Source organism: Trachinotus anak, unplaced genomic scaffold (assembly GCF_046630095.1).
Source record: "Trachinotus anak isolate AG129_WGS33_773 ecotype Australia unplaced genomic scaffold, CSIRO_AGI_Tana_v1 ptg000026l, whole genome shotgun sequence".
In the NCBI taxonomy this organism is placed as follows: Eukaryota; Metazoa; Chordata; class Actinopteri; order Carangiformes; family Carangidae; genus Trachinotus; species Trachinotus anak.
Genome location: NW_027273877.1, coordinates 10,408,251 through 10,431,876, shown reverse-complemented (window position 1 = coordinate 10,431,876; position 23,626 = coordinate 10,408,251). Strand labels below are relative to the sequence as shown.

The 23,626-nt window shown below is 39.9% G+C and overlaps 2 protein-coding genes across 2 annotated transcripts in view; one reads left to right on the top strand and one right to left on the bottom strand.

Moving 5' to 3' along the window:
* Nucleotides 1-14,855, bottom strand: part of LOC139609902 (ATP-binding cassette sub-family C member 4-like) — a 32,745-nt gene extending 17,890 nt beyond the window's left edge. The window contains exons 1-11 of the mRNA XM_071464949.1: nucleotides 14,617-14,855; nucleotides 13,743-13,853; nucleotides 10,432-10,552; nucleotides 9,788-10,012; nucleotides 9,329-9,418; nucleotides 7,576-7,739; nucleotides 6,182-6,307; nucleotides 4,241-4,490; nucleotides 2,899-3,006; nucleotides 2,128-2,217; nucleotides 1,831-2,022 (exon numbers count right to left, since the gene is read on the bottom strand). Of these exons, the coding sequence (XP_071321050.1) occupies nucleotides 1,831-2,022; nucleotides 2,128-2,217; nucleotides 2,899-3,006; nucleotides 4,241-4,490; nucleotides 6,182-6,307; nucleotides 7,576-7,739; nucleotides 9,329-9,418; nucleotides 9,788-10,012; nucleotides 10,432-10,552; nucleotides 13,743-13,853; nucleotides 14,617-14,690 (1,551 nt within the window). The 5' untranslated portion in view covers nucleotides 14,691-14,855. The remainder of the gene's footprint in view (nucleotides 1-1,830; nucleotides 2,023-2,127; nucleotides 2,218-2,898; nucleotides 3,007-4,240; nucleotides 4,491-6,181; nucleotides 6,308-7,575; nucleotides 7,740-9,328; nucleotides 9,419-9,787; nucleotides 10,013-10,431; nucleotides 10,553-13,742; nucleotides 13,854-14,616) is intronic.
* A 3,468-nt stretch (nucleotides 14,856-18,323) lies between these two features.
* Nucleotides 18,324-23,446, top strand: cldn10a (claudin 10a). Its single transcript, XM_071464669.1, has 5 exons — nucleotides 18,324-19,138; nucleotides 19,929-20,090; nucleotides 20,178-20,259; nucleotides 20,374-20,478; nucleotides 21,696-23,446. Exons 1-5 carry the CDS (start codon nucleotides 18,919-18,921, stop codon nucleotides 21,823-21,825), a joined length of 699 nt encoding a protein of 232 aa, XP_071320770.1. The 5' UTR covers nucleotides 18,324-18,918; the 3' UTR covers nucleotides 21,826-23,446.
* Nucleotides 23,447-23,626: the final 180 nt, after the last annotated feature.

The following is a 23,626-nucleotide window of genomic DNA, read 5'->3' as shown; positions in this document are numbered from 1 at the left end:
AATGAGGCTCAAGCACAATAATAAAACTAAGATTTAGCTGACTTCCCTCAAGGTCTCATTTCAATGAATGTTCAAATCTAATCTGTCTTATCTTATATCTCATATATATTGAGTCTCTATAGATCAGAGGGACCATACCAGTACTTTTACTTTTATGCTTTAACTACATTTTGCTGCTGATACGTATGTATTTTTTACTTGTAATTGAGTATTTTTACATTGCAGTATTGTTTTTTTTACTGCAGTAAAGGTTCTGAACACTTCTTCCACCAATGACCTTGCAGGTAAGACAGGTGGCGGGGCAGTTACCTCCGCTGAAGCTTTAGAGTCTGCGCCTTTCAGGTTTAACAGGCCCCACAGCATTTTCCTTATTGATGTAAATAGTTCTCTTCATTTTGACACTTGGGAAGGAGTACAGGGCACAGTTTCACACACATGCCTTAATTTTTCCCCACCTGCATTCAGCAAATAAGAATATCAAGGACAGAGCCAATCAGAGGCAGAGTAAGGGTAGGTCTTCGCAGAACTAAAAAATGCTTGTTCAAATCAGTGAGAAAAGTACAGCCAAAAACAGACTTACAGAAAATAGTGTTTGTGTAGGACACCACTGCCACAGCCAGAGGTCAACCCGAGAAAATGTGTTTTCAGGACCTTTAATCACAGAAAAAAATCCCAACTATCAATAATTCTCAAAACTACAAATCCTGGGGTGGCCCGGTAGTCGAGTGGTTAGGGCGTGTACCATGTGAGCACAAGACGCTCTTAGCAGGCAGTCACCGGTTTAACTCCCAATCAGTCCGACTCTTTCCTGCATGTCATTCCCCTCTCTCTACCCCCTTTCCTGTCAGTCTCCACTGATCTATCATAAAGGCACAAAAAGCCCCCCAAAAAATACAAATCCTGACTCAGATGACAAATCCTGGCTTAGCTTTTCAAACCCGTCAAATTATCATATTAGCACTATTATCATTGTATTATCAAAAACAGTCTGGTATAATTCTGTCTCTAAAACCAGACTGCTGGGAATCATCTGTGTGTCTCAGACAGGCACTGCTGCCAGGCACTCTGTCAAACACTATCAAAAAAAAACCCTCACTGCTGACCCTTCTATACAGGAAGCAGCACGATTGATTCAGCATCAAAAACAATTCCTTTGTTATTAGTCAGCATGCTCTTACCACAGGCCCCATCTGCCACGAAAGCAATGTTATTAATTCTGTACTGATAGATCCACATCATGTTAACAGACTGGACAGTCAACATGACCTCACTATTCTCCTCACTGTTGCAACAAACCATCACAACGGTTCAACAGCAAGAAAGGACCCTGTCTCACAAGGCAGAATTAATAGGTTAGCCAGCTAACTTTGGGCTTAAATCTGGCTTTTCAGTCTCACACAGATAGCTCAAGTTAATGCAGACTTCAGTTGTCATGGTAACTGATGTTATTTCATCCTGTTATAATTTTAGATTTTCTATCTTATTTACTTGCATGCATTGTCTGTTTTTATTGTAAAGTACTTTGTTTTTGAAAGGTGCCATATAAATAAAGTTTTATTATTATTATGATTATTATGATTATTATTATTATTAAGACCAAACCTGAAAACAGCAGGTTTTGCTCAGACTCAGTCACCATGGCTACAGCCTCCCAGTGTGGACAAAATACTGTTGTTTACAAAAGAATAGTGACTACCCAGTAGAAAAGCTTTGCCACAGACCATTTTCATTTCAGTTTTAGATGTCCAACATATTAAAATGTCAAAAACATACCACAGGCTAAAAAGCACAATATTCAGAATCTAATGTAATAACTAAACTGTCTCTCACCCTCTTCAAAGCGCAGGCTCTGATGACTCTCTCATACTTCTGGGTGTTCAGCTCTTTCCCAAACAGGATGTTATTGCGGATGGTTCCAGGGAACACCCAGGGCTGCTGGGCAGCGTAGGTTAGCTGACCTTTGACCTTCAGCACCCCCTTTTCATTAGGCAGCTCTCCCAGGATGGAGCTCAGCAGAGAGGACTGAATGTACATGCAGAGAGGTGAGACATGAGCTGAGATGGGAATATTGTACGCAAACTATCTGCTGCCGTCTGACTGAAATGATGAAATGTGTCAATGACTGACCTTTCCAGCTCCCACTGGTCCAATGACAGCCAGCAGCTGATTTGAGTCCAGACTGAGGGAGATGTTCTGCAGAGACGGAGCATCCAGACTCTGTCAGGGGTACAAAACACATTTAAACATTATAATACAGTCCAGGAACGATGCACCTACGACCATGCCATTTTCTGTTTCTTTTCTTTATTGTTTACCTTAATTACAGAGCTGCACAGTACATGCTTAGCAAATATAAGACAGTACATTCTTCCTGGAAATTATGTTTGAGAATGTGGGACTTGTATCTAAGTCTAGACAGTTATGTATTATTACCAACATCATATTTGAATAGAGGGAGTGTCCAACAGAGTGTATTGCACGAAGGCTTATTTGTAGCTTTCTTATTGCCACGCTAGTGAGCGTCTTGAAGTTTGTTTATAATGTGTCTCAGTTAGTCAGTGTGTGTTCAGGAAGCCCAGTTCAACCTACAGGAGTCTCTAAAGGTGTGTGACCTATTTAAGTGCCAAAGAGGATATAATGTCCTCATGAGTCAAAAGCTTTTTCCAGCATCTTTACTGTACAAACACACCAAGAGTTTCCAGTGTCACAAATTATAAGGAAGCCAATAAGACTGTATGTGACTGAAACAGGCTACACAAACATGGGATTTATAGTATGTTTTAACCACAAGCAAAACAGCTGGTGGTAAAGGGTTAAAGAAAACTGGCACTAATCCAGGGAACAGGCTCGGAGTATTCTGACTACCGTATGTATACCAGTGAGAACACGGTGTCTTACCTTGTCCCAGTAGCAGAACAGTTCCTGGATCTCCACAGAGACATCATTCTTCTCATCCTGTGGCAGTGCAGTGCCACCTTTTGTGATCTCATCAAGCATCAAGAACTCCTAGACAACAAAAAGTCTCATCAGTCATTAACAGTATTACGTAACATGCATACCTAAGTGATCAAGACATGCTTTTATATGTGGTTGAGTAAAATCATTAGGTAATGTTTCATAACTGCCAGTTTAGCAAGTTTAAAATGACGTTTTGAGATGATCGGATCTCTATGAGAGAAAAAAAATGTTGGGGCTGGTTTTACAACCAGACATTAAAGTTGATGCCATGTGAGAGAGGCAGGGCTGGGGTTACATAATACGTTATTAGCAGCCTGAACTGTTATATCCTCTGACAAGTACGGCAACATGTAGTGCACTATAAGTACCCGGATGGTGCACAGTCATAACTTCTCACCCCCAACTGTCGCCATCTTGGAGACATAGCTGAAGGGCAAAAACCACCAACGTATGTTCAAGTCACATGCATAAAGCAGCTGGTAGAAATTTTGACTTGCAGCAATTGCAGTCAATGTCAATGCGATTGTCAATTCTGGTAAATGCACAGTGGCCGTGTTTGATTTGAGACAACACCATGTCAAAATCCACCTACTACACAAGTGAGTATATAGTGTACACAGTGTACTACATGTCATGTATGAACAGAAGTATCTGAACTGAGACACAGCATGAGCAGGTTTGATGAAACAGCATTAAAGACCCCATAGAAAGAGAAATAATGTAAACATTACATTTGAAATTGGGGGCTAGCGTGAAAAGAGTTCTGCAGATATTAATGCAACAAAGAAAGATGGTCTGATGTAAATAGTAATAATGTAAATTTCCCCAAGAGATTCAGTATTTATCTATCCATCCATCTATCCATCCATCCATCCATCCAACAATGCTTCTGCAGTTTGTGATCTGCATGGGATCGACTCCACATGGACCAGAGAGAGGTGGGGCTAAGTTCTGCAGACGCATGTCTTACAGTAAGCTGCATGAGAGAGGACTTATTTCCAGGAAAGACGTGATCTTGAATGTGTTCTGAAGCTGTGCCAGGCCTTTGTCAAGAAAGAATTTTATTTTCTCACTCCTTAGACTTAAAGAGCAGCAAGGCTTTTTTGCCTACTGATACCACTGAAAAATATAATGTGTTACAAACACTATTTCATTAAAATATGTTCAATAAATTATGCATTTTGATGATGGGCATTTGTATCAAACTTTAACACATTGTGGTAAATTCTGCTACGAAACTACATGTTCAGTTTTGAACACCGAACTATTGGAAGTAGGCTACCTGAATCCTGCGGATGCTGACGCGGCTCTCAAACATCTTCTCGATGGCATTAGGGAAGAAGAGTGTGACAGTGAGTCGCACAGCAGAGTAGAGCGACACCGTCACAAACACACGACTGGCTGAGATGGTATTTCCCAGAAGGACGTAGAGGGTAAAAGTGATGAAGATGATGATCTTGCTGGCGCAAAAGAAGGAGGCCATGTTGAGACCTCGTAGGTAGGAGCTCTTCATGATCTTGGAGATCTCTTTCCTAAAAGGACAAAGAGTTTCAACAATCACATGACCTGACTTGAGGCTTAATTTTTTTGAGAGCGTTAAACATGGACTGACGGTGAACAAACGTGCAGTGAAATATCCTCATAATTAAAGGGCTGAATCTTGTCAACAAATCTAAAAATGTCTTCATGAGAAGCACATGAATCTACTAAGGATTTGCTTTAATCCTTGAATAAAACTGATCCAGATCAGCAGCAGTGAGGAATGAGAGCGGAGACAAATGAAAGGCCTTTCGCAGAGGAGTATTTTAATACCCTGGTAAATGTGGTTGAGGAAATGGAGCAGCAGATGCAGATTTTTTAGGCCTTCATGCTACAGGGCAGCAAAATGTTTGCCCAAATTCTGCCCAAAACCAAACCAGCTCACAAAGCTCACATTGTCTCAAACTGCATGTGTACACAAAGGCCTGTTAATGTCTGCTAATACAAATCACACAAAAAATTAAAAATAACTTTAATATGCAACCTCCTCACAACATGAGGTACAACTATGGCAACAGATAATTTAGAAGGTGCTGGAAACTTGATTTTCTATTGACATCTCTAAAGTTATAGAGAGCATCAAATAGTTAAACAAGCTAAAAACCACCAGGTCCAGACCCTAGGATGATATGGGCATTTCAGGAATAAAATCAAGAGAACCATGTAAAAACAGCAATGTGCAACAGGGAAGTCTCAATGAACCCTGATCATAGATTATTCTATGAGAATTATAATAATCATTTTATAATATTTCATTACTTCAAATTTAACTTTTTTTCAACTTAACTTATGCGACATTGTGTCATCATCATCATCAGCCCCTTTTATGCATGATCCTGGTTCTAACCATGTTCAGGATTTAATTCAGAACATGACATGAACATGTTAAACGTTACTGTTCATAAGTATACATTACATACAGACAGCGTTCTATACGTTTTTTCCTTAGTTATATAGAGAGATAGATAGTTATATATAGAGAGAGAATGTCAGTGTGAATCTTTAGTAGCAGGTAGTGTGGAGAAAATTAGATGAATACTCACTGACCTCAGAGTTACCAAAAAGCCAAACTAACATAAGGACTGTAGAGGTGTGTTTTCCTCCGTGCTCGCTTCAATCACCTGTGGCTCAAAGCCTTAGACTTGGAGAGTTGGACAGATGTCATTCCAAGAGCAAACATCTGGTTTTGTAGATGACAGCCTGTAAATTTGCTGCGCCCCAATATCAATGACACTGCGTTCATTTCAGGGAAGCCTAATTGTTCATCATTAGAAGCTTTTTGTTAAACTTGACTTGAGGACACACCAGTGCACATACACTGTTATCTGTATCCCCACTATAATCCATCGTGGTGTGGATCATATTATGATACTTGTATGGAACATAGGTGTAAGAACATAACTTTTAATGACGGGCATCAGTGAAAATGACAGTGTATATGCAGTTGATTTTGTGAATCTGTGACGTGGTGGATATCCACTGAAATCAAATATAAAAGAATTGATACAAAGTATCATTAGATCAGGGATAAATTGCTGTAAATAATGAAACTCTGTAACTTTGACATATTCTATAGACACGAAAGTAAAAAAAAAAAAAAAAAAAAAAGACCACCACCTGATACAGTAGTGCATCCCTACTGTGGTGAAAACTGGTGAGCGTAAAAATCATTTCATGTTTTTACCTTCTGACCTCAGACACCAGGGCAGCAAATGGTTTCTCCCAGGCATACATCTTAATGATCCTAATCCCAGACACCACCTCATTCATGGTGCGGATCCTGCTGTCAGTCAGAACTGCCGTCTTACTCCTGTAAAGAAGAAAAAAAAAATCAGTTAGTTTAAATACTGCAGAAATGCAGTCCAACATGAAAGAAACAATAATGACAAGATTCATAATGAGTTAATATGTGATTGCAAATATGAAATAATTTCTACACAGTTTGAAATGGTTACAGAACAAACAGGTACTTTTACCTCTGGCTATGTAAATCAAACCACAGTGAGTACTCAGGCAGGTCAGTGCTGTTTTTGCTATGAGGAGCTCATAAACTAGGATTCAGGCTGATTTACAACTATTGCACTTGAACCTTGTCCAGCATCACCAGTACATGAAGCACTTGGTTCATTAACTATCTTCCCCTAAACCCAACCGGTCGAGGCAGACGGCCGCCCACCCTGAGCCCGGTTCTGTTGGAGGTTTCTTCCTGTTAAAAGGGAGTTTTTCCTCCCCCCTGTCGCCAAGCGCTTGCTCGTTGTGGGAACTGTTGGGTTTTTCTCTGTAACAAAGTAAGGTCTTGACCTTACCCTGTAAAGTGCCTTGAGATAATGTATATTATGATTTGGCGCTATACAAATAAAATTGAATTGAATTGAATTGAATTGAATTAAACTTAAAGCTAAAATTAAACAAAGGAGCCTGAGAAATGTAACTTTAGCCTAGAGCTGAACGATATGCAAAAAAAAAAAAAAAAAATCATTTTGTGATTATTTTGGCAGAAATTGAAGTTTCATTTACCCTGTACGCCAGGGCGTTTCTGTAGCACTACAATGCTTTACCATTTACCTTTTTCAAACAAAAAAAAAGCTGCTCCAGTGAATTTTGATAATATTTTGATTAACTGTTCAGTTGTTTAGCACGATTGTGTAACCTCCACATTTAACACAATGGTAAAATAAGAATAACTGAAAAACTAGCTAGTCTCTTCCTCCTCCTTTTGGCTGGCATCACAGACAACATCTTGTAAAAAGTGGGACAAACCAGCTTAGTGCAGACATAGTCGTTAATTAGCTAGCTAGCTACAGCTGTTAAAGACTGTTAGCACTAGTGCTCATTTCAGCCCACAAAAATCAACACAAAATTTGTGTATAAAATTAAGGATCACAACAAGCTTGATGTGCGTAGCAACAGTTACTGGGAGGAGAAAGGTCGAGTGAAGAGTCAGGCCCAATTCCAATCCAGCCCCTACACCTCCCCCTCAGAAACGGAGTTACAATCGATTTCTGTGGGGGAGGTTTCAAAAGTCTCAGTATGACTTGAATATCTGGACCCATGTTTTTAAATGTGTGTGTGTGTTACCTGAACTTTGAAAAGAGCCTTCCAAACAGGGTCTGCACAGGCATCAGGAACATGAGGACCACCATGCCTGCCAAGCATGATGGACCTATCTCCTGCCACAGCAGCCCCACAACTGCAGCTGCCTGCAGGGGCCCAACCCACAGGAAGTGCAAGAAGATTGTCACCTGCAGGACACAACAATTTCTCATTACAAACACGTCTGAGTCACACTGATGATCCAAGTTAGTTCTCAAGGCGCCTGTGTACTCTCTCATCAGTCCAGGGTGGTTTTTACATCAAGGCAGAGTCACTCAGAGACTTTCTGAAGACTTCAACCCAAACCTGCCAAGAAACAAAATGCCCTGAACAAACTGTGGAGTTCTCACAGCAGGCTCTGACCCACTCATTAAACTGAAACTCAACACTCCAGAGACACAAACTGGGTTTGGGGCTACAAAGGCTCAGAGCATAATCAAGCCTGAACCTCAGGCTGCCAGAGTTTCTCTGAGCGGATACTGACACTGACACCACACTGTTACCACACACATGATAAAAAAAAACATGCCACACCAATCAAAGATATACAACTGGCCACTATATTCATGCCAAGAACTTAACTTCTTCATAAGTGGTGAAAATTAGGTAAGATGCATTCCATGAGTTTAAACCACAAGATGACTGTTTCTCTTTCTCATGCAATAAATTACACAAATGATGAAGAGATGTATTAACATCTAGAAAAGGTACAAAATAGTCAAATCTATTTTCTACCTTCTCAGAATATTTTAGTTGTAAGGCTTATATTTTCATTATCTCTGACGGCTTTCCAGATCCAAAGCAGCTTTAAGTGGAATTTCTCTGGACGTCCAGAAGGTCAACTCCACTTCACAATATTTTGTTATTCCAAAGGACCATATCTTTGTTCGAAGACATACACAGTTAAGTGTGTCAAACTCACTGGGCCCTGCACTGGCCCCATGCCAGGCCACGCCATTCTCTAGCCCTAACTTACAGCCCCTTTAAACCAACCTAACATAAGATGATTTTAACTCCTACTCTCACCCAAACAAAGAGTAAATTCTCGCCTGATATCTACACTGCATCTGTGTAGGCCAAGCTGCTGTGGCAGAACCAGTGGGTTGATGGGACCCACCAAGCAACAGCCGAGCAGTGACCCTCAGCTACATCCTCTTAGCAAAGATCCACTCCTAAACAGCTTGTTTTTATAGCCACTATTTAATGCAGCTCATCTTGAACATAACTTGCAAAAGTTGTTAATAACACTACCTTTAACAACTGTTCAGAAAAATACTATTTCCATTAATGTCTGGCTTATTTCATCTCCTTGCATTCTAGCACCTTTGCAGACAAAAGCCTAAAGTCTAAAAAGCAAGTTACTATTACAACCATCTTTGGAGCTGATGCAAATTGCCGGGCTTCAGAGGCAGAGAATCTTCCCTGCAAAACTGACCGTCACAAACTGTGTAACCGCAGCAAATCCAGCATAATCTCTTATAATCAATTTCTTAACATGTCAGTTAAATGTATGTGCAATGCCAAAAGGAGAGCTGCACCAAGCCGTTCATTTATTTCTTAAATTCATCTTGGATTTATATGGTTCCAATATTTTTCTGAAGTTGTATTTCTTTTTGACACGTTTTTCTTAAATGATAAATGTGCCAACAGTGTTAGAAAAACAAGGGAGAGGCTTGCTGCCTTGTTGCAGCAAAAATAGTGCGCTTTTTCTTTTCTAAAAGCCTCAAATTTCACCTACATCATCGAACTTGTTGACGTCATTGGAAAGGAGGTTGACAATCTGGCCTGTGGTGGTCTTCCCCATGGCTGAACTGCTGAGACACAGAGCCTAGAAAAAGACAAGAATCATCATCAGTCACTAACACCATCCATTCGACCAGTGCTAGGTGTAAATAAGTGGATGTGGATAAAAGAAGAATAAAATGCAAAGGAAAGTTGCTTCTGATTATTTTTTTTTTTTTTGGTTAAACAAACTCATTCAAGGTTGTTATTAATGTTCTAACTTTTATCCTGCTTTTGTGCCTATTTTTCCAAATGCAGCTCTTAAAAGATTACGTGACAGAACTTGGCAGACTACCAAGCACACGAATGCAGGAATGACCTTTAGTACCCTTGATATGCAAGTTGAGCAGCATTCAATGACAATTAAGCAGAAGTTCTTCTTTATCAAGCACAAGCAACGTGCCTTCCTACTGACCTTCTTATAGATCATGTGACACATGGCCACTCTAATCTTCATGCCTGTTCTCTGGACGTGGTAGAAGTAGAGGTGATGGAGCAAAGCCAGGCCAATGGTGCAGATAGACAAAGCAGCTGCATAGCCGAGGGTCTCGTGAAAAGCAGTCTTATTATTTGGGTCATAATTCTCAAAGTACTGAATCATCTTCCCCAGGATGACTGGCTGGATCACTTTAATAACCTCCTGATATGCAGGGAAGGAGATGAAGAAGGGTGAGTGTCACAACACAATAATTACAGCATGGCAGCAGATGAATATTCTCAGGGCTCTGAAATTAACAAATGATAAATCACAACATGCTCTGATGAAAACCTCTTGAACAGGGCACTGCTTTGGTTGTTGGGCTGAGACGAAATCAACACATTTAATCAGTGTTACATGTGCTTTGCATTAAAATAGCTTCTGACAAACCAAAAACACAATTACTGTTATATATAAATATGTTATTTATATCTTGTCTATCTTTATGCTTGTAAAAACATGATTCAAATGATCCAGTGATTTTGATTTAATAAAATGAGTTTCAACAGCATGTAAAATCATTTGGGAGTTAATGCACCGTATTCACCTCATTTCCAAAGCTTCATAGACCTCACACTGACCTCAATGAGAGTAAAGAATCCCAGCACTGCGTATGGTTTCCAGTAGCACCTGATAATGACTTTGGTGAGTCTGGGTGGCCGCATTTCTTTGGTAGCCGTCTGGAGCTCATGATCCCAGTATCTGTCATGTAAAAACATCATGTTACTTGATGCATTTTTGTGTGTGATAAGATGTCGAGCCTAGCATCCTGATGAGTCAGGACTCGTCTCTGAGGAATTGGGTTATGCATGATCAAAGAGAGGCCCCCCTTTCACTGGATAGCAGTGCTTGCAATAATATACAACAAGTCAAGGAGCATTAGTCAGGACTAGTTCCAACCTGCATGCATTTCTGGAGCAGCAGGACCCAGATCTGCCACTACAATACTCATTATTATCATTCCTGTTTTTATCATTATCGATAACATCATGCCTATAAGTATTATCATTTCCACTATAACAACTATGATAACACCATTACATATGGGTATAACTAGGGGTGTGTGATATATATCGTTAACGATAATATCGATATTGTTGTTTTAACAATGAGGCAGCTGGCATTATCGAGTATTACTCTCACATTACGTCAAGGCTTTGTGAGTTGTACTATTGCGCATGCGTATTCAGGCTCCAGAGCGCTCTAGAGGCGGAAGTTAACAACATGCCGCGGAACTATGAATGAAGAAAGACAGCCAGACCAGCTCGCTGAAACGCTACCAGCTTCGCAGTCCGCTTCTTATATCACCACCAGACGTGGGTCCCCCTCACTCGGAGAACGGACGTCGCTCAAACCAGCCCGATCTGCAGACTTTGTGGGAAAGCGGTTGCAGTGAAAGCACGGCGCCACAACAAACTTGTTTCACCATCTCCGGATTTACGACCAGACTCAGTACGAAGACTATGAAAAGCTTCGGGCGTCCGGTAAATCCACGGTAGCGTTGACAGCAAAAAAAACAACCCCAGCAGCAAACTTTGGCGGATTCGTTTGGCAAGAAGGTGTTTACACAGTTTTTTTTTTCTTTTTTTTTTTTTTTTTACATAATTATTGTCAGTTTTGAATAAAGTTAACAAGACCTGCTCTTCTTCAAGCGTTGTTGTTCATGTATTGTTGGGTGCTATTTCTTAAGGACCAATCACTAAGCAATAGTAAATCTTCTATTTGCCAGAGGAAGCAGGTACAAAATAAGACTTAACACTTAAAAGTGCTTGCTCTTTGTGGGAACTGCTGGGTTTCTCTTTATAATAAAGTAATTTATTGACCTTACCCTTTAAAGTGGCTTGAGATCATTTATTGCTATACAAATAAAATTGAACTGGCCTGAATAATTTTCATAACCACAGCCACTGGTCTTGCATCAGGCTTGTACTTGTTAGTATCATCAATTTACTGATGGTTTTGGTCTTTTCACTGGATTTGCTGACAATAAGAAGTTAACGGAGATCCAATCATGACACTATAAACTGCCACAAGAACAATACACCAGACTTTGTGCAGTCGGAAACCTTTTGAACTTCTATAATAATTGCATTTCATTGTGGTGCCACCGGCGCACTGCGGATAGACAGCATCCACATCTGTGACAGCTGTGACTCAGCTCTTTCCAACACTGTGGAGAAAGACAAACTAACAAAAAATGACTCTTGATTCACAGAGCTGGGACACCTTAGAAACAGGATTTCATCCTCATTTGACCATTGATAAAGTCAAATTTCACTGTCAATTTAACGGCTGATAATAAGCTGTCACATTACCACTGAAAAACCTTTCTAAAATACAGACCATGAAACAACCCAGTAATCAATAGATGTGTGTAAAATTCAGTGGCTGAATGCTGTGAAGTTAACATTTCCACAGTGAATAACCAGATTAAAGCTTGTTTCCCTCAGTTTGGACAGAGACAACCGGTGCATCTTTTTGTACTCCCAGAGTTTAGATGGAGTTTATGACAGGAAGTGGAGTGAACTCTTACTGGTGTGGGTGTTTGTGTTTAGAAACCCGACATAAACTCCAATGTTAGTTCCTGTTGGCAGCTTGTTGTTGAGTTAGATATACATAGTATACATTTACTCATTAATCTGACACAAAGTTTTCCATTTGTCTGTCATAGTTTAAGCTAAACATCAGCACTGTGCACAGCAGCTTTCTGGTAAGGTTGAAAATGTTTGACTTAAGAGTTGACAAGGGTCGTGATTGCAACCACCCACCATGCTACTTGTTTTTTTAAGAGAGACAAAACATTAACTGTGAAGTTCTTCTCGATTACAGTTTGTCTTGTAGAAGCAATAACGCACAACATTTCAAAATATTTATCATTAGTCAAACCCAATTTTTAAGCCTATGATATTTTTTCCTTCACTTTTACAGTGACTTTATGTCGTCATTGTACAACCCCAGTGCTGTTTTGTACTTGTCTTACTGTCTTCATCAATTGGTTTTCTAATTTTGTGTGTATTTTTGGAAGGAGATGAAAACACATGTGACTGGGCCAACGGTCCCACAGAACAATCAGCCAATTATTGTGAAGGAGTTCTGTGTAGAAGAGGTCACAGATCATGTGTCAATTTTAAAGAGGCACACACCTGGTGTCTGCGGAGCCTGGCAGGAGAGGTGTGCGACGAGCCTTGATGTAGTTACGTTAACAAGTTTCTTTAAGCTGCTTTGTAGTTAGCCCAGTTTACGTTTCCAAGAGCTGACACAAATATGAGGTTCATATTTTGCTGGAGTATTTCATGTTTCAATTTTGCAAGATAAGACTTCAAGGATGAGGATATTTACTTCCTGCCAGGAAGTCTTTTTCCAGAAAGGAGGTGGTATATGGTGAAATGATAAGTACAGATGTCTGTAATTTTGTTTTGATTTAACAAAACTGCCATTTTAAGAGTATATCATAATACCAATTTGTGGTTGGTGAAATGTGCTTCCTTCAACTGGAAGCTGTTCGAGATATCCACTGAGTATAATACATCTTTTATCTCCTGATGCACACTAGAAAACAAGCTCTCCTCTGACGCTGGCTTTGGTATCTGAGTTGAGTCATTATAACATTCTGCGTTCTGACTTGTAATATTGTACTTGCAGATATCAAAAACAATCATTTAGCCACAAAGAGTAAAAGATGTCTTTCAAGTAGGGATATCTGAAACAGATGTTCCAGACAGTTAAAAATGAAACTGTTAAGCTGAGGCTCCATTAATGACAACTTAATTGCAAGTAGAATGTAATCAGAGAACAGATATATGTGATGTGAATGTGGTAGAACTGCTGAATTAAAACCCTGCCTACGATAGTTTACTGCAGTAATTATTCGCATGCTGACAGATGGTTTTACCTCTGCAGGTCCTGACCCAGGTTCTCCGACCTGTCCTCCACGAGCACTTCGTACATGTCATCTTCTTCCAGCCTGCGTTTGTATCCAGTGCGAAACAAAGGATTGAGCCAACTGAGAGAGGAATAATCACGAGTCAGGGGATGATTTGGGGAGAAAGACAGAGAGCGAGAGAGAGAGAGATATTCAAAATTCATAACTTTATTCAGATGATCATCAACTCTCCATGGTGCAGCAGCTGCATAAAATACACTTGCAGCTCTTAACACTTGTCAGATGCATTCATGTGAGCAAATAGCACCAAATGTGATATTTGCCCACAATAAACTCTTAAAATATTAAGTGTGAACAGTGTGATGAACCAGGTCTTCATGATCTCATGGGCTGAGGCCATCACCACTGACATATCTGTCCGTTATAGAGCTACTGTGGTCTCCATGGAGACTAATGTGCTCCATGTATTTGAAAGAGAGATGGCACAAATGTCCAACTTTCCCATTAGACCTGAGTAACCAAACCAAAGCAAATGATTCAACAGGAAACTAGCATTACATAAACATGCCGGGAATGGTGTGAGTGGACGCTGACTAACTTTAAGTAAAAAACTTTTCCAACCACTTTCAGAAATCATGTGTAAACCCGGTCACGTTTACCCGTACGGTCAACGGCAGCACAAGAGGTACTAGTAGCTTCAAGTAGCTTTCAGTTTACTGTTATCTATTAATAGGTACATTTTTACTGTGGAGTACAATGAAAAAAGAAGTATTTAAAAAATAAAAGCCAAACACGCTGTCTCGGTGTGTTTGGCACGTTTTAAACACCCCGCTAACAGTAGCTAACAACAGCGTCTACCGTCCGGGGAGCTTCCTGGACTTACCAGAAAAATATCTTTGACAAAATATTCGCCGTCGCCGCCGGGTTCCTTTTGGCATCTTTACTGACTTGTTCCATGGTAGTCCGCACCCACACAGTAGTTTTTCCTTCAACTTTCTCCCCTTCTGAAAACTGCTGCTCCGGGCAATGTGGTATTGCTTCACCCCTCACATCTGTAAAGCGGAGGTCAGCCTTCCCAAGGTGCGTTACGTGTTTCGTCCAGGCAGCCGAGCTAACCGAAAGACATTAGAGAAGCACATTGAATGGCTCCGCCCCGCAGACACCGGATTGGTTGGAAACAAAGCCATCCTGCTATTGGTTGCGTGCTCTTGGCTTATGACTATGGGCAGCACATGCAACAATTTATGTCCAAACAAGTCAAATTAACCTTGATTTATTTAGGAAATGTGAGGCGTGGGTTACATTTACAGTCAGAATTTACAATGTTAGCCTTGTGGGGGGGGGGGGGGGGGGCCTTGTGATGGTATTGACTAAAGCATTGCTTTGAAGTCTCCAGCAAAACTCTGATAACACTGTTCACAAGTAAGAAAGGAAATGTGATTGTATATGTTTGAAAATACCAGAGAATTGACCCAATTTTTATGATGTAGTAAAGGGTTATTTATGTTTAATATGTTATATATTTGGTGTGTTCAAAATCTGCTCTAGTTTTAAGACACAATTGTCATTCAAAAATATACTGTCAGGGTAAAATGAAATACTTCAAAAGTGTAAAGGTAAGCTTCTTTTTGTGTGTGTGACAGGGTACTCATAATCATAATGACTCAACAAAATATCAAGTTGTCCAGCCTCTGTTATCTCATTATAGTGGAGTGAATGAAAATGTGTCACTCCTGATAAGAGGAAATACAGTGTACGAGCCCTAATATGTCTGAGTTTACTTGAGGCAATTTGGGAGCAGTTTCCAAAGCAAAGGAAATAACTGCATAATATTTCCCTTCATGCTAGGTTTTGTTTGCTTTCCCCGTCTCTCACTGTCTTTCTGGTCCCTTGCACAAACACACAGACACCTGATGTAGACACACACAGGATATCCTATAAATAAAGAGCGTGCCGTAGATGACAGATAACCTCTGATAAACTACAGGTGTTTCCTGCGCTGATATAAAAGAACTAGAAGGGAGTGGAGAGACTAAAACACCTCCCTCCTCACTCTCCTTCTCCCATTTCAGTGTTCAAGGAAACCTTTCAAAGAAATCCAGTCACATGTAACCGAGGTAAACTATTATCCTGACACTGACAGTCTAATGATAACACACTGGAGCGGCTTTGGCCCCCACACCTTGCACATTATCCTCCTGTTGATGTTTAGCCAGCACCAACTGGGAAAAGGGCTGAAGGAGAAAAGCCAGCAGGAGATTATTACAGGCAGCTGAACTCAACCCAATAACATTCGACCGTAGGGGATCAACAGTCCTTTCCCATGCTATCCCAACTGAGTGATAGGCCTATTTTTTCCTTGCATATTCCCAGGTTCTTTTCCTCCCTCAAGTGCTCACTTTGTTTAATTTCATTTACTGCGTATTAGACTAAGTTGCACTTTGTGGAAACAGTTGTCGAATCAATTCAACTTTCTTCATCAGGAGATGTTTCCGGAAATGTCTTAAGATACAGCAATACATGACAGTTTTAATTTACTTTAATTTTTAGCTAACTTTACATACTATATGACCTGATTATGGCTCCAAATAATTCTAAATAAGCACTAATTAGTTTTACATATCCAGTGTTTAGTGATAATAAACTAAACACTAATGTTTTTCCAGCCGAAGGTTGATATCATCAGATGATTATATTCATGGCGGTATTGGGATGTCATCAACGGTTTAACACAGATAACAACCTGTTCCAGCTGCTTCTCCCTTTCATCTGCAGGTTTATGGGATTAGAGTCTCCCCTCTGAGATTGCTCGGCAACAGCAGCCATGGATGCGTGTCATCTGGGCTTCAATTTCCTTGAGATTTAAGGAACAGTGCTCTCGGGACCTTCTGACTGTTGATTACTGACAGTAAAACACCTAGGTCTAGATTTCCTGGAATGACGAGTATGTGAACACTTAACCTGTGCCCATTTTATGACCCCAGGATCAGTCCCCACTGGCCCTGATCCTGCTGTCATAAAGCACAGCAGCTACAACACAACCAGGAGGGTACAGGAAATATTTCTGGTACTTATTTTCCCTGAAACAATCCCTCTTTCTCTGCAAACAGAGATTAGATCTAATCTTTGTTGAAAAAAAAAGGGGGGGCAAACCACAAGTGTAAACAGTTTTTCAGTAAAAGATTAGGAAATTAATTAATTACCTGGTTTACTGCCTCATTCTGTTCCAGGGGATATCTAGAGGACTGATTAGACTGACTAAATAATGTTTAACTGTGAATTCTTGACTACCTTTCAGTGACTTTTTGACTGACTTTTTGTCACATTTAATTTTTAATGTCTGATTCGCCTTCCCATGCCCCTTCTTTCTGTCATGCTCTCTTTCCCCACTGCCCAAGTTATATTGCTGTAGTTGCTTGGCAGCCTTTACTGAAGCAGGACACACAGGAAGCCACACAGTCTTTAATTAGCTTGCTTCTCCACTAAATGTTCTATCATATAACAGCCTAGTCACTATATTGATGATGATTATTAAATTAAACCATGTGAACCTACAGTAATAATCACAAAGTGTGCTGTTAAGACTAAAGAGGGAAACAACACAGAACAGAATATGACATTGAAAGAGATTAAAATTCACAGAGAACAAGAACATAACAAACTGATCTGGCATATAAACAGATATGAATGCAGTTGTCAGATATTACTTCTACTAGGATTTGTATGTGAAAGTAAGTAAACACAAATAGGCAGCTGTGGAATTTTTACTGCGTGTAAAATAAGTATAATTTTGACGTTACTTCAGTATTCCCTTTTTTATATCTCTACTTCACTAGATTTACTTTCAGATTCACCACAAACAAACACATACAATCGGTTTTTGACCAGTTATTGAAGATTAAAACACTGAACGGTTTAAGATAATAAGCAGCCAAATGATAAAACATAATAGCACAAATAACCATCAGTTACACAGCTGAGGTTTGTTAAGGTTATCTAAGGTAGTAGCTAACATTAGCCACAATTAGCTACAGGTGTGGCAGGAAAGCCCCTGAGTGAACTGACCCAAGTCATTTTTATTGCTTGTTAATATAAATATTTCATTTGTAAAAGAAAAAAAAAAAAAAAGTTATTTCTTATTTCAAGACAAGTTTGAGTGGTAGACACAGCAGCAGGGAAGTTGAAATATATGGCTAAAAGAAAAAGATATATTTTTGAAATGCCCAGCATCTGCTGTTTAAATTGGCAGTAGTACAAATCTAAACTTGACCAAAGCAACTGGGAACAAAGATAAAGAAACAAGACTAATAGCCATGTGAGCTGCAGTATGAGGCAAAAGCACGTCAGAGCTTTGGGCTGAATGCTAACATCAGCATAATCAAAAACCACAAATGTGATCAAATGCAGTTGAGGATAAGTCATGGGATCACCGAAGCCAGCAGCATTTCACGCATGAACGTCTGCAGAAAATGTAATGTCAACTTATAAAGCAGTAACAATTGTAAATAGCATTTTGTTGGAAATCAATCACATTTTGAACATCACAGGTTCAGGTAGCTTGAAACAGTTGCTCCTTTCTACCACTTGATGGTGCTATAATGCTGTATAACCAGTGTAAGTGAAACCATGAAAAAGAATCTGTATTCCAACTTTTTGCTAAAACTGCATCCACTCAGTGATGAGGACTTGAAATACTGGGTAACTAACTTCTAGTGCAAGATTGTGAAATGAACTGAAATGAAAAAAAAAGAACACAAAACACATCATTCATTCATTCATTCATTCATTCAATTCGCCGTACAATCTCTCCTATCTTGTGTTCCCTTGCTGTCAAAGACTTTTCAGATCCTTTCAATTAAAGACTTCCTCCCTCTGCAGATCCCCTTGCAGACCCTATGGACACTGTGTAGAGTGATGACTAGTGTGTACACCCCTTCACCCTCCCATCACCACACACAAACACAATATACAACAACTGATTGTGTGTCAGTGAATGATGTGCATTGAAAAGTATTGGCTCTCGGACGTAGATGCTTGGCTGAGCAGGTGAAAGAGAAGCAAAATTCTGCAGAACTGCCAGCGCTGACGCACCTGACCAAGATCGACCCTCCCACCTCCTCTCTGACACTTCTGAGGAAAAGACCTCTGTCCCGTCCCAGTCAAGACCTCCAAAGTCAGAGGAAAAATGGGCAACATGGCAACAGAGATTGTTGCCTTTCTCCTGACCATCTCTGGGTGGATCCTGGTGTCGTCCACCCTGCCGACAGACTACTGGAAGGTGTCCTCTGTGGATGGGACAGTCATCACCACAGCCACCTTCTGGTCCAACCTGTGGAAAACCTGTGTGACTGATTCAACTGGTGTGTCAAACTGCAAAGACTTTCCTTCAATGCTGGCTCTCGATGGTGAGTTCTGGGATTGCAGTGGTTGTTGTTGTTGTCTTTCTGAGATTAAAGCGCAAGGACATAAATATATCTATCTTTGTGTATGTTTCTGAGAAATTGTTCATTTGTGAATATCCATCTGATCGAAATGCTGATGCCCAAAATTGTCAACCCCTGTTGTTTTTTGATGAATGACTACCATTGTAAACAAAAGTATTTGGAACTTGATATTTCCTTTTCTGACACTGGCTCCAGGCCATAAACAATGGCCACATTTAAAACTAAAGGCCAGAAGCAGAAGCATATTTCAGTGCTGGACTGAAACAACCTCCTAATGTGTCCGAATGAAGCAATCTGAGAAAGTCATGTGGTCATACAGTGGTCACTTGTCCCTTCCCATTACTTGCTTGTGAGTCTTTGCTTGTAAGTACAGAATTTGTCTTTGTCTTAAGGCTATTTGAGACCTTCATATATAAAATTCTTGTCCTTTTCCTCCAAACCTCTGGCTTAAAGCGGCGATTCAGAAAACTTGAGGTTGGGGCCTTCAAAGGGTCCTACGATGAATTTGAGGGGCCATCTAGATCATTAAAGATGCTATAATTTTTGATTGACTTTTTCTGTGACATACTGGATTCTCTCACCTCTGGTTTTCTGGTTAACAAACAAGAAACAAGCTGTGAACACACTGACACTGACATATTATCATCCTTTAAGTTGATATGAAGAAACTGCTTTATATCAGAAACCAAAAAGGTTTAAAGATTAATATAGTTTAAAGCACTATCCCCTCTTCTCTCTCTCTGTCATGAAGCCTATATCCAGGTGTGTCGGGGTCTGATGATCGCTGCTGTGTGTCTGGGTTTCTTTGGTGCCATCTTCGCCCTAGTGGGAATGAAGTGCACGAAAATAGGAGGCTCAGAGAGCACCAAAGCTCGTCTGACGGTCCTCTCAGGCTTACATTTCATCCTCTGTGGTAAAACGTGCATTTTAAATAAAAAATAAATAAATTTATTCCATTGTGAATAATTTGAAGAAGAAATCCTTGTATTTCTCTCCACAGGCCTTTGCTGTATGACTGCATGCTCCATATATGCTCACAGGATCACAACCGACTTCTTCGATCCTCTCTTTGTTGCTCAGAAGTAAGTTTTCAGGATTAAAATAAAGATTTGTTTGACAGCTGATCAAATGCGCTCAGATCAGATCAAATCAGATGAAAGAAAGTAAAAACAAATTTTTCCATGTCAACCTTGCAGGTTTGAGCTGGGAGCAGCTCTCTTCATCGGTTGGGCTGGATCCGTGCTGTGTATCCTTGGAGGACTTATCTTCTGTCTCTCCCTGTCTGAAGGCTTCAGTATGAGGCAAGCCGCTTAGCTTTTGTCCTGCTGGATGCCAACAATGTGATCCCACATCTGTCATCAGCATGGAGGACTTTGAGGAAATCTGATTTGGACAAATTCTAAACTGCACTGAGTTGCTAACTCAATCAGGCAATTTAATTTTACTTTAACTGCAATACAGTTACAGTCGAAAACATCCAGTAATCTCTGTCAGCATCTTGTCTCGTAATTGCTGAACCTACAGGCCAAATTGTATGATTGTAATTTTGATTAGTAACGAGGCCAGAGATGGCTGAATGTTTCCTTTGTTAGAACAAGGTCCTTTGGGAAGTGAAAGTCACCTTGACTGAGGGCAGCTATATGGAAGTCTTGCATCAGGCAAGCTAAGAAAACAGCCTTCTCTTTTGTTGACACCCTGGGTCATCATTTTTTCAGCTCTCCTGGCTTTATATTCTTGCATAAAACAAGAAATCTAAGAAAGGAAGGAAGATATGAAGAAATATTAAGCAGGATTTGGTCCCAGGACAGGAGGGATTTGTGGCCCCCAAACACCTGATTGCACCCACACTTTAGTATTTCATGCCTCCTTGATTCTTTGTTCTACTTAAAGATTCTAGGGAAGGTAATGTTGGTCAGTTATTGCACCACTTAGACCGAACAACTATTAGATGGACTGCCATGAAATTTTGTACAGGCGAGCATGAGGATGAAGCCTCTGGGGAACAGGGACAGTCCCTGTTTTTGGTGGCCCACCCCTGACTGGAGCTGTCCCCGGAAATGTCCCCATTTTTAACTGTGAATTAAAAACAGACCTGTAATATTTATCTCCTAAAAGTTACAATGGTCAAAATACATGAAACCAGGACTGTCCCCCTTGTTTTATTTCATTGACAAAAACATTGGATATATTGACTGCCAAACTGGTCCCCAGTTTTCATCCAGAAATCTGGTCACCTTACTCCAGTCCCACCAGCAAGATGAAATTTGTGGCTTTGATTGAAATATGCTAACAACATGATATTTGAGACATGCGTTCATGGTCCTCACTGTAATGAATTTTGGCAATCCCTTCATTTTTCATACAGCACCAACATCACAATGGCTTATTAGCATTTGCTAAATAGCTAATTAGCATTTGCTAAACAGCAAACACAATAAAGACAATGAATATGGTAAACATAATACATTACATGTATTACACTGAAAGGCTTAATTTTTGTCGTCCTGGTTTTTTGCAGAGCTGAATACTCCTATGGTGGAGCTGCACCATTTGTGACAGCACGCAACAAGCACAGCAAGAGAACCAACAGCCTCCGCAAGGAAACAGGGGAGCCGTCTAGGCAGTTTGGAAGGAATGCCTACGTTTGAAATTGAACTCTATTCATTTACAGTTACATGAGTTGATTGTGGATTTTATTACAGTATTTCATGATCATAAGAAACTATCTCACCAGTCAAAGCAAAGGACAGCATTCACTTGATGAGAAAATAAAGTCTGAAAAATGTAATTCATGTGACATAGAGGCTAGATTCATCTTTAAATATGGCTACTTTATTGGGACATTTCTGTCACTGGACAATATGCAAAACAGAAGCTTGTTTTTCTTTTAGGGCAGGAAATTTGATTTGGCACAAAACTCAGGTCACCTTCAACAAGCTGGCCTTTCCTGTCTGTCTCAGATAGACTGGACACACGTCTCATAATTCATAATTCTTGAGTCAATATTTAAAGGAGTCTGCAATAGATTTTAAAGCTGTTTTTTTTCGGTTTGTTTTTATTAGCATCTAGGTTATTAGACAGAAAGAAAGTACACCTTTTGTGTGAGCTTACTGCTTGAGTTTTTGTAAATTCAGTGCTTATGAACATATCTTTTTATATATTTTTCTAGAAATGGTGACATCATTTAAAGCAGGCAGTCTTGAAAGAATTACATTTTCCAAGTGGTTTTTTTGTTTGTTTTTTTTAAAATTATAATTAGACACATTATACACGAGCTGTTTTGGAAAATACAAAATTGTGTAATTGTGATCGAATGTCAATTTAATATGTCAATTAAAAAAAAAACAGATTACTTTTTAAAACCTGAGTAGCTCTGATTCCAGTTGATCGTGTCCTGTTGCATCAAAGGAATAGAAGCATCTGCAGTTTAGATGCTTCAGGTAATATTTCTCAATGAAGACCTTTCTCGTTTTCCTGGTCTAGACTGATCTGACCTCCAAGGGTCACAACATCACATCTGACCCCAGAGAAGCCTGTGCAGAGCTGGAGGCGCGACCGGAGGTTTCCCCTCCTATCAGCCATCCATCCCCACCTAGGAATTATTATCAATAGGAACCCCAGGCTATGTTACACAAAACCTCTTGGCCCACAGGTTGGATACTTGAACCAGCTGGCAGGGAGCAGTTGCCCTGTGCTTTCCGCCGCCTTGCATCCGTAAACAAGTGTCAAGTATCCAGGTCTCTGCAGAACGCTCACTGATATAATACTAGTATTGTATGATCCAGTGTCTATATTACTTTATTATTACACAAAATTAAAACCACTTCAATTTCATAGTGTATTCCCCTTACAATCAAGACTAGTTGTTCCTAATCTGGGGGTCTGGACCCCCTTGAGGACTCACAAGTTGAACCTAATCAAGAAGGCAGCAAATGAAGAACAGTTTTTTAGTGAAATACTGTATAGTTTTATTTTATCTTTTTCATCTGAGAACTATCAATGTCTGTACAGCAATTTTGTGTCAATCACTCAAGTATATGTTGAGATTTTCCATTGGATAACTGAAGAGTCTGATCTGTTTCTGGCGCTAGAGGAAAAGTCAGGGAGCACCAAAGTCATTAGGATTTATTCCCTCTGGACCATGAATGTCTGTAGATTTTAAATTCTACACAAACCGATGCATATTTACAATATACAGGTAAAAATTTTAGTTTTACCAAAGAAAGTAGGAATGGGTGCATCTCGTATACAAATGCCTGAAACCATCCATGTGTGCAGTGAACTGTACGATTTAATAAAAATCAAAATGTAAGAATAAAATATGTGTCGCCTGTTTAATATGTGAATTATATCGATTTACATCCTCAGGGCTCCAAAACTTCAATAAAGCATTGAACACAAGACATTACTTTGTATTAAGGGATCACAATCAGAAAAGTTTGGGAGGCA

Coding starts and splice junctions, on each gene's coding strand:
- cldn10a (XM_071464669.1), top strand. CDS start 18,919: ATGGGCAACATGGCAACAGAGATTGTTGCCTTTCTCCTGACCATCTCT. Junction 20,091..20,177: donor CTTACATTTCATCCTCTGTG/GTAAAACGTGCA, acceptor TTCTCTCCACAG/GCCTTTGCTGTATGACTGCA. Junction 20,260..20,373: donor CCTCTCTTTGTTGCTCAGAA/GTAAGTTTTCAG, acceptor TCAACCTTGCAG/GTTTGAGCTGGGAGCAGCTC.